An 11,420-nucleotide genomic window follows, 5' to 3' on the forward strand; every position below is an offset into this window, starting at 1 on the left:
TTTTCCACGTACGAAAGGATTTGTATTACGACCCTTAGATCCAATAATTCATCATTACTGAGTTGGATTGAAATTAGTTCTATGAAATTTATTTATGAATTTAAAAGTTTATGGTTATGTATAATTTTATTTATAATTTTATATAATTAAACTTATGATATTAATTATAATTAAATTAGATTTTGATAAAATAAATAAAACTTTAAAATAGATTTTATATTAATAAGTTAAGATATTTATTTTTCCATGTTTGTTTGCAAGGATTCAAAGAAACAATTAAAAGAGTAGGATTTATACTTTCATTGCTCAACTATGCCATGCCTTTAATGTTTCTTCAAATTAAGACTTTAAGTCTATTCATTCATTTATAACATATTTAAAATTTATATGGATTTATATAATCCATAATTCTTCCACCTTCTTAGCCAATTATCATTAACTTAATTATATTTAATATATTATTTTAATATTATTATTACTAACCATCTTTTTTATTTATTAAGATATTTTTAATTTTATCATTTCTAATATATTATGTGTAACACCTACTCGTAAATATTAGAGAAATTTGAATCCAATATGAATAGTGTAATTTAGAGTATTAAAAAGATTAGAGAGTCAATTATTCTTGCTATTGCATCTTGAATTATATCAGCAATAAAAGTTAAATAAATTGAAAATAATATACATAAACAAGTATTATACTGATAAAAATATTCTCTAAAACAAATCAAAGCTATCACTTAGAAAAGCAAACAATCAATACCTACAAATCACATAACATTAATTATAGAATAAAACAAATCAAATAACTAACTATTACTTTCAACAATTAAATATTTAAACTTTAAAGAGTTATAATTTAGTAAATCTAATATATAGTAACAATTGAATGTATATAACAGGTCAACAACACGTTACAAATTATCTATATCAACTATAATTATAAAAATAGTAAATAAATTTATTTAATTTTTTAAAATAATAATTTAGCGTGTAAAATTAAAAATTATTAATAATTGAGTATGTTGAATCAGTAACTGTATAAAAGAAACTGATGTATACAAATTAAATCTTATTATTTTTTCATAGTTAAAGATAATATTTATATTTAGGAGAGTAAATCTTTTATTTAAACTCTAAAAATCATAAAGATAGATAAAAAATATAAATAAATACTATATATGTCATAAGCAGAAGTATTAGTAATCAACATTATAATAAAGATTATCATCTTCAATTGTATTGTAACCAATCTTATTTTAAATGTTTGCGGTGATGAATTGAATAAAATAATGTATTGTTCAATGTTAGATAAAAATTTTTAAATAAAAAAATTGAAAAAAATATAATAATGACAATGTAATGATGGTAGTAGTGGGAGCGGTATATTACTCTAGAAAAAGTAAATACATTTTAAATATTTTATCGTTATCTTTTTAATCTATTAAGCTAATAATATGTATTTGAAGATTCCAAGTTCTCAACTACTATTCACCAGCTATATACACTCAACTGTAATTATTTACTAGAATTTACATATCAAACTCTAACTTTAAAAGTTTAAATATTTGGTTGTTAAGTTTTCATAATTCTATCTTTTACTTTTATAATAAACCAATTCCTTTTATATAAATGTCTAGTTTCATACATTTAGGACAATTAGACAATAAGTCGAAATTTTCATAAATAAGCTCATTTACCCACTTGATTAATCTCATATTGAATGTTGATACAATTACTGCATACTATTATCTTACAAAGTATAATCACAAAATAAAGTACAAGAATTAAATGATGGCCAATTGATCATAAAAGTCAAGTAAGATGCAATTTAATTTTCAACAATTACAACTACATTATATAGCTCAGTTATAGGAAAAGAAAGTCAGAAATTTCAAGAAAACGCTCTAAAATGGTAATTGGAATTCATTCAAGATAATAGTAAGTTTAGTTATAATATTCCTTACAAGATAGCTTGGAACCTGAATACGACATGACAGTCCATAATAGTTGAGATTTTTGCAGTAGGAAAGAAAATAATGAAGGTCAATTTTCAGTCCACAACAGTTGAGATTTTTGGGAGGGGCCGAGCGCCAATAAATAGCAGGATGCAAGAGTACTTAGACTCACACAACACACGAAACTTTTAGGAAGAAAAAAGCAAATTGCTATCTCTTAAAAATGTCTCTGCAAGTCTCAGCAGTCCCTGCTTACACTTCAACCCAAAATGCCTTGTCTACTGTTAAACGACCCTCTTCTAGTTATCATCCAACAATCTGGAGAGATCATTTCCTTACATCTGTCTCTCACTCTAAGGTATGCATTTATATGTATTTCTTTGTGTCTGTCCAAGTACATTATCAACCTAGTAGGTGAATATTTGTTTCTTAGTATAGGAGACTGGGGATTCAAATTCCAACAGATCCATACTCATTTCATAATCAATCTAATATTTCTAAATTGAGCCATTTGTCTTGTTAGTAAATATTCAATAAGGAAAATAAAGATTTGAAAACTAATTGATGGTTCAAAAGACTTTCACTCATCAACAATCTTGCTTCAGTAGATTGATGGTTCAAGTGAACAACAATTTGAAGGACTAAAGCAAGAAGTGAGAAGGATTATAGCTGACATAGACAAGAATGAGCCTTGCAAGAAATTAGGGTTGATTGATGCAGTCCAGCGATTAGGTGTTGGTTACCATTTCAAGAGTGAGATAGAAGATGCATTAAAAAAGGTGTATCGTGGCTATAATGACGATGACAATAATCTTATCATTGCTGCTCAAATTTTGATTACTTAGACAACATGGGATTAAGGTTCCATGTGGTAAGCCCTGATTAAGAATAACAAACACCTGAAAAGGATAAAAAGTCAATTTCCCCCAAACTTAAGTCCAAAGATTAAATACATGCAATTTAAATTTTTTCAACAAATAGTCTCTTAAACTTATATGTAAGGGTCAAATACATCAAATCTAAATTTTTTTCTAAATTTGTATTTAAAGGTCAAATACACCAAATTTAAACTTTCTTAAAAATGAAATAATATTAGATTTTTAGATTTTAATTAAATTATAAAAATTAAAAAGAATATTTATTTTATTCATTTATTAATATAATATTCAATAATGCGTTATACAAGACCGTGCTTAGCAAAATTGAAAATTTGGAGAGTCATTAATAAAATTTTCAGAGGTAGCTATAGATCCGAGTCAAGATAAAAATTTTCTTAGAGTACCAATTTCTATTTTATTTTTTGTGAATTGTAAAGGATAAAAGAAAAATAAATAAAACACCTTTAAATGAATTCTGATGCGGTCTTGTTTTGTCGTGCAGAGATATTTGAGAAATTTAAAAACAGTGAAGGAAACTTCAAGACATCCTTAATTAATGATGCATTGGGTATGCTGAGTTTGTATGAGGCAACACATCTTAGCATAGGAGGTGAAGATTTTTTTTAGAATTATTTAATATAGAATATTATTCTAATTTTAATTATCTAATATAATTTTGAATTTAATATTAATATTTAATAAATAATAAAAATTAAATAAGATATTTATTATTTACGTATATTTATTATACGTATATTAGATGAAGCCTTAGCTTTTACTACAACGAACCTTCAATCAGTATTGCCTCAATTGAACACTCATCTAGCGGCACAAGTAAGGCGTGCCCTCAATCATCCCATCAGGAAATATCTACCAAGGTTAGAGGCAAGGAACTATATTGATACCTATACAACCGAGGAATCATATAATACCACATTACTAAAGTTTGCAAAGTTGGATTTCAACATGTTACAAGAACTGCATCAAAAAGAGCTAAATGTTGTCACAAAGTAATAAGTTCACTTCCGCTTAATTTCTTAACCAAAATATCTATATGGATTTTGAATATTAGATATTGAAGCCAAGTTATTAATGCCTCAGGTCGTGGAAAAATTTAGATGTGGCAACAAAACTACCTTATGCTAGAGACAGAGTGGTCGAGTGCTACTTTTGGATGGTTGGAGTTTACTTTGAACCTCAATATTCTTTTGCAAGAACAATGATGACAAAAATATTAGCCATTACATCATTGTTAGATGATACTTATGATAATTATGCTACGGGTGAAGAACTAGAGATCTTAATAGAAGCTATAGAAAGGTTAATATAGAGCTCAATAAAACATCATCCTCCATCTTGTATATGAAATTGATGAAATTACTGTTTTTATGTTTCTTGTAGGTGGGACATTAAGGCCAAAGATGCACTTCCAGAGTACATGAAAATAATTTACAGTACATTATTAGATATCTATAACGAATATGAAGAGAATATTGCAAAAGAAGAAAAGTCATTATTATATTCTGCGTATTATGCAAAAGAAGCTGTAAGTATATATTATATTAGATTGTATTGCTTTCCTTTTCAAAGTTAATTCAGTGTCGCCTTAATCGTTGGACTGAGTTTTGTTGTGTCTCTCCAGATGAAGAGAGTAGTGCGAGCCTATTTGGCAGAAGCCAGGTGGTGTGATAACTACTACACTTCTACAATGGAAGAATATATGCAATATGCACTTGTAACTACTTGTTCCCCGATGTTGGCAATTACTTCTGTTGAAGAAAACAGAAATGTAGAGTAGCCTTTTTGGTCTCAGAGGCTGCACAAACCAAGTTGCTTGTGCAGACCTCTCATCACTGACCAAGGAAAAAGGGGAGCATCCTTTCCTGCAAAGCAGGAAAGGTCACTTCTACATTTTTCTCAATTCAGAATTATCCGTTAGAAAGAAACTCAGGATCATAGCATGTATATATTACCATCACCATTTGTAAAGAACTCAGAATACTTGTAACAAAATAACTTCTTTATAGTATAGTAAATTTCATATGGTATCAGAGCTGGTATAACCAGTTATCATCTACCCCAAATCAAAACCAAAATCAAGCCTTAAAAATGGCTCACACCAAAACCACAAAAATCACCAATATTCTACTGCGAGGCTGTCAAAATTATTTTAAGTGGTCAAAATCTAATTTCATTGCCCTCAGCGGTAGAAAAAAACTGGGATTCATCACTGCAAGTAAACATAAACCAAAACCTGTAAATCCAGAGGCTCCAACAGAAGAAGAACTGGACAAGATAGAAGAGTGGCAAACAACTGACCATTTGGTCATGTCTATGATCACTAATATCATGGAAAGCCAGATTTCTCGACTCTGCATACTAATGGAGTCATCGAAGGCAATTTGTGACAAAATGAAGGGCCTTTAAGGGCATCAAAATAATTTTGCACACGTTTTCAAACTAAAGCAGGAACTTTCACAGATCACACAGGGAACCAAGAGTCCCTCAGAATATGCAACAGAAATTTTAACTAGATGGAAAGAGTTACAGAATTACCTTTCGCCATCAAATGATCCAGAAGAGCTAAAAAGAAGAGCAGAGCAGGTTTGATTTATACCTACCTCGGAGGTCTGGATTCAAGCTATGAAGGCTTATGTTCTCAGATTCTCCTCGCCTCTCGATTGCTTTCAATAGACGCTGTAATAGCGACTATACAACACGAAGAAACAAGAAGAAACACCATGAATGGCATCTCAGAAAGCTTGGACAACCAAGCCTACTTCACCCATTGAGATCAAGCCCGACAGAGGGGAGGACCGAGCGCCATCAAAAAGCAAGGCCACCATCGCGATGGCTGCTGGCACCACCACCCTCAGCTTCGGCCGTCTCGAGGGTGGGAAGGGGCTGGAAGCACGAAGAAGGGCGAGAGGAGAAGCGAGGCGAGAAGAGAAAGGGAAGAAAACCCTAGAAAGGGTATGTATTTGGGTGTAGGGGCGTCATATGCCAAAAATTATATGACGCCCCGACCCGAAACACAACCCGATTTTCTAGGGTTTACTCGACTCGACCCGACCCGAACTAAACCTGACTGTAATCTGGCAACCCGACCCGATTTGGCCCCAACCCAATTTGGTGACCCGACCCGATCTCTTAATCCGACATTATCATGATCTGGACCTCTCCACTGGGCCTGGCCCAGCTTCATCTCAGGCCCATTTGACCCATTTGACATTGTCAGCCCAGCAAGCTCAGCACGTCATCAGGCCCAACAGGCCTCCCAAGCCTAGCCGATGAGTCAGGCCTAAATGATAGAATTTTTGGCCCAACTCCAAGCCTTGGTTCGGCAACCCCATGGGTTCGGGTCTGTTCAACCCGATGGGTCAGGTTCGGTTCAAACCAATTTAAATTCTTTTCAGAATAATGCTAAATCCTGTCAAAATGCTTGGATTATTGACTCCGGTGCTACTGATCACATTATGACTTGGGATCCTATAAAATTGCATAAAATTCATACCATCAAGGATTCCCTTCATGTGACAGTTGCAAATGGGAACAAAGTCAAAATTCATGGCTATGGCACCACAAATTTATTTAATTCCAACATTAAAGATACTTTATTCCTGCCTGAATTTAAATCTAATCTTTTATCTGTTGGTAAGATTACTCGTGATTTAAACTGTAATGTTATTTTCTCACCATCTTCAGTCTCATTTCAGGATCGAAATTCTGGGAAGACGATTGGTGAAGGACAACTACAAAATGGCCTATACTATCTTCATAGTCCTCCTAAGAAATGTTTTGTGTCAATCAATCCCACCTTGACATGCTCATGCATCGGAGATTTGGCCATCTCTCCGACACAGTCTTAAATAAATTGTTATGTTACATTTTAAACTCTAGTAATTGTGATGTATGTAAATTTTCCAAACACACTCGATTGCATTTTTCCTTGTCTTCAAGTATGTCAGAAAACGCTTTTGATTTAATACATTCTGATGTTTGGGGACCTGCCCCTGTTATTGCATACAACTATTTTAGATACTTTGTTATTTTTATTGATGATTACTCTCGCACTACCTGAATCTATTTATTAAAAGGAAAAAATGAAGTTTTTTCACGTTTCCAAGAGTTTTTTAATTTTATCAAAAATCAGTATAGTGCAAATTTAAAAAAAATTTGCTCAGACAATGGTACGGAGTACGTAAACCAAATTTTTTTCACCTTTTTTAAACAATATGGAACTGTGCATCAAACCACATGTGTTTATACCCCTGAACAAAATGGTGTTTCTGAACGTAAAAATCGACATCTTCTCAATGTCACTCGCACTCTTCTTTTTCAAAATAATGTCCCTTCCATGTTTTGGTCGGATGCCCTCTTAATTGCCGCTTACATCATCAATAGATTATCCACTGTCACCTTAAGGAATATGAGCCCTCTAGAAGTCCTCAAAGGCAGCAAAATAGAATTAGGTCACCTCCGGGTCTTTGGCTGTGTCTGCTATGTCCATATCAAACGTCAGCATAAACTAGACAAAAGCTCTGTCAAAACCCTCTTTCTAGGATACTCCTCCACTCAAAAAGGGTATAAGTGTTATGATCCCTTGACCTTTAAAACCTATGTCTCTCGTGATGTCAGTTTTGTCGAGACTGATCCCTACTACACTAATCCCACTAGTGTTGACTTCACCAATGGTCCTTGCCACTCTTTATTTTCGAGTAACTCTGATTTCTCTCTTAGTAGCTCGGAATAGGATTGTCCGCTCCAGGGGGAGTCACCTCCCGTCTTAAGGCTAATCCCTTCAGGGGGAGACGATCCAACACCAGAAGCTCAATCTCAAGCAGAAGAAGCAATTGCCTTGAGAAGATCTACTCGACAAACTAGACCACCTGTGAGATTTAGAGACTATGTGTCTCATACGGTAACATACCTAATTCAGAATTTCATTTCCTATAATGTCTTATCTAACCAATATCGCAACTATTTATGTCAGATTTCCAACCACCGTGAACTCACAAACTTCTATGAAGCCAATATTGACCCCAAATGGTGTAAGGCTATGGAAGAAGTACTCATTGCTCTAGAAAAAAATGATACATGGAGTATTGTTTCTCTTCCACCGGATAAAAAACCAGTGGGATGCAAGTGGATATACAAAATCAAGTACAACAGTGATGGAACCATTAAAAGATACAAGGCCAGACTTGTAGCCCGAGGCTTCATGCCAACATATGGAGTTGACTATCAAGAGACCTTTGCTCCAGTAGCCAAAATGAATACGATCAGAATCCTCCTCTCAATAGCAATCAATCAAGGCTGGAGTCTATTCCAAATGGATGTCAAGAACGCCTTCTTACAAGGAAATTTAGAAGAGGAAGTTTACATGAAGCTACCTCCTGGACATAAGTCAACCTCAGACACTTCTGTGGTATGTAACCTAAAGAAGGCAATCTATGGCTTGAAACAGTCCCCAAGAGCATGGTATGCCAAACTCAGCCGTTTTTTATTAAGCATTAATTTTAATAAATGTGAATCTAATTCGTCTATGTTTGTTAAATACACTCACAAACACACTATTGTTATTTTAGTGTATGTTGATGATATCATAATAACAGGGAACGATGATCAGGGGATAGATGAGGTCAAACAAAGTCTGAAAAAGGAATTTGATATCAAAGACCTAGGCCAGCTTTCATATTTCCTAGGTATAGAAATGACGAAATCTAACAAGGGTTTATTCTTATTTCAAAGGAAATATACCCTCGATCTATTAAAGGAAACAGGAAAAATAGGAGTTAAACCTACCATCACTCTAATGGAAACCAAAATTAAACTCGATCTGGAAGATGGAGAACCCTTAACCAACATAGGGCATTATCAGCTCCTGGTAGGAAAACTAATTTATTTGACTGTCACTAGGCCTGACATTTCATTTGCAGTCAGTATGGTAAGTCAGTTCATGCATTCTCCTCGCTCCAGCCACCTCGAAGCCATATACCAGATCATTAGATACCTCAAGGGAACACTCGGGCAAGGAATCTAGATGAAGAAAAACAGTTTTACTAACATAGTTGGTTTTTCTGATGTAGATTGGGCTGGAAGCTGTGACAAGAAGTCAACTATTAGTTTCTGTGTCTCTGTCAGAGGAAACTTGGTGACATAGAAAAGCAAAAAACAAAGTGTGGTTGCTAGATCAAGTGTCGAAGCCGAATATCGTGCAATGGCATCCACGGCTAGCAAAGTCATTTGGATCAAGCAAGTTCTCAAGGACATGAAAACTGAGAGCAAAGAGCCTATGAAACTGCATTGCGATAACCAAACTACCCATCACATAGCATCAAACCCAGTGTTTAACGAGCGAACTAAGCACATTGAAGTGGACTGCCACTTTATCAGGGAAAAAGTTCAGAAAGGAGAAATTGAAACACCTTATATCAAGAGTCAAGATCAGTTAGCAGACATATTTACAAAAGCTCTTGACAATCAGAATCATCACTTGATTCTCAGCAAGATGGGTTCGATAAACTTATACGAACCCACCTTGAGAGGGAGTGTTGAAGAAAATAGAAATGTAGAGTAGCCTTTCTGGTCTCAGAGGCTGCACAAGTTAAGGCTGCACAAGTTAGGTTGCTTTTGCAGACCTCTCATCACTGACCAAGGGAAAAGGGGAGCATCCTTTCCTGCAAAACAGGAAGGGTCACTTCTATCTTTTTCCCAATTCAGAATTATCCGTTAGAAAAGAACTCAGGATCACAGCATGTATATATTATCATCACCATTTGTAAAGAATTCAGAATACTTGTAACAAAATAACTTCTTCATATTTCAGTAAATTTCGCAGCTTCCTTCCTTGACTTGAAGGAAATAGCAACAAAAGAAGTATATAAGTGGGTTTCAGAAGACCCTAAGATTATTAAAGCTTCATCAATTATGTGCAGACTTATGGACGACATTGTATCCCATGAGGTAAATTTGGAATCCATATTATAGAGCTGTCATATACAAAGATGATGATGGATACACAAATTCTCACATCATGAAAGACTATGTTGCTTCGGTACTCAAGGACCCTGTACCAGTTTGAATGAATGTTTTCTTGCAATCTATTATTATCTAATATAGTAAGTGTATAAAAATAAGAAATTTATGTGCCCCCTGGGCCTTAATCGTGGAAGTATATCCCAAGATTAATAAACAAAAAGTTATATTACTACATGCATGCAGTTCGTAGCAATCGTGAATATTAAAAATAAAATGGGAGACATAATCTAAAGACACATCCCTCATCTCCTCTTTATCTTAAAAGATTGTTTTACTTAATTTAATTTAATTTAATCACTTATCTTAAAAATTAAAGATAATAACATACTATAAATAAATAAATTTTATTAATTTTAACTATAATTAGAGTATTTTTTGGTCTATGATTTTTTTTAAGTTTATATTATTAACCTAATTAATTTAATTAATTAGTTAGCTGAATTAGTTAGTAATTAAAGGTAACTGCTACACACGTAAAGTAATAGAAAGAGTTATATAAATAGTTATTTCCATATTCCCAAATAGAAAGAGATAATGGAACTCTATGACAAAAAAGAAGAAAGCACTCTCTAGAAAAATGAATACTCAAGCACAAAGTCTTTACAAATATTTTTAGTTTCTGGCAAATTTTATTTTTCAATCATTTTCTTGTATTTATATTTATTTCAACCATCAGTTTAATACAAATTTCTCGTAAATTAATTTCAAATTCTCTACAAATGCTTTTAGTTTCCAACAAAGTATTTATTTTATTTATTTCCTTCCATTTATCTTAAACACTCAATTGTTTATACAAATTTCGAGCAATACAAGTCTTTTAACTTATTAATTTACAATCATTTACTGCTATTTTTCAATTAATTTTTATGGTGTCATTTGAGGATCTAAGTAAATTGTGGTAAAAGAGCTTAAAAATTCATAAAAAATCTTATTAGAGAAATCAATTAGAGCATATTAATTACAAAGATTCGTGTACCTACACACGTGACACGTTCAACATCAAATATTCACCAAACAAGTATATTTAAAATTAAAAATATAATATCTAATTAAATATATCACTTATAAATTTTATATAATAATTAGATTTATGATTATAAAAATAAAAAATTCCTAAAAATTCCAATATTTTCTCTGTAAGTACCTTAAAAATGTTCTAAAAATGCTATAATTTTTTTAAATAAGTTTTTAAAAAAATTTGGTGTTTGTCCATCAATTGGACTGGTTCTGTCCGAGTCGAATTGGTGGATAGAGCTAACCTTCTTCATCTCATAAAAAATCACTCTAAATACATAATTTATTTACAAACTATCTTAAAAATAAAATTTTATCCTAAAATGATGGTATTTTTTTTAAAATCTTAAATAGAGAATAACCCTGGCAAACCATTAGTAATATAGTATTTGATAAAATGGTTTGCATTACATAAAAATTAGGTTAGTGCAGCTCATTATAAGTAATTAGAACTGAACGAGTATTTTCATCAACAAAGGATGACGAAACAGATAAAATAGATTAAATCCTCATACGTTATAAGAAA

General features: G+C 32.6%; 1 protein-coding gene across 1 annotated transcript; it reads left to right on the plus strand.

Annotated features, from left to right (window-relative positions):
* Positions 1-3,288: 3,288 nt before the first annotated feature.
* LOC125371142 (alpha-copaene synthase-like) lies at positions 3,289-4,826 on the plus strand. Its single transcript, XM_048379528.1, has 5 exons — positions 3,289-3,455; positions 3,591-3,849; positions 3,941-4,159; positions 4,241-4,385; positions 4,482-4,826. Exons 1-5 carry the CDS (start codon positions 3,308-3,310, stop codon positions 4,635-4,637), a joined length of 927 nt encoding a protein of 308 aa, XP_048235485.1. The 5' UTR covers positions 3,289-3,307; the 3' UTR covers positions 4,638-4,826.
* The last annotated feature ends 6,594 nt before the right edge of the window (positions 4,827-11,420 follow it).

This window comes from Ricinus communis, chromosome 9 (genome assembly GCF_019578655.1).
Source record: "Ricinus communis isolate WT05 ecotype wild-type chromosome 9, ASM1957865v1, whole genome shotgun sequence".
Lineage (NCBI taxonomy): Eukaryota > Viridiplantae > Streptophyta > Magnoliopsida > Malpighiales > Euphorbiaceae > Ricinus > Ricinus communis.

What these genes read in the sequence shown, in the direction of transcription:
- LOC125371142 (XM_048379528.1), top strand. Translation starts at nt 3,308, where the DNA reads ATGAATTCTGATGCGGTCTTGTTTTGTCGTGCAGAGATATTTGAGAAA. An exon ending in TTAATAGAAGCTATAGAAAG is followed by an intron (nt 4,160 to 4,240) that starts GTTAATATAGAG and finishes TGTTTCTTGTAG; the next exon opens with GTGGGACATTAAGGCCAAAG. An exon ending in CGTATTATGCAAAAGAAGCT is followed by an intron (nt 4,386 to 4,481) that starts GTAAGTATATAT and finishes GTGTCTCTCCAG; the next exon opens with ATGAAGAGAGTAGTGCGAGC.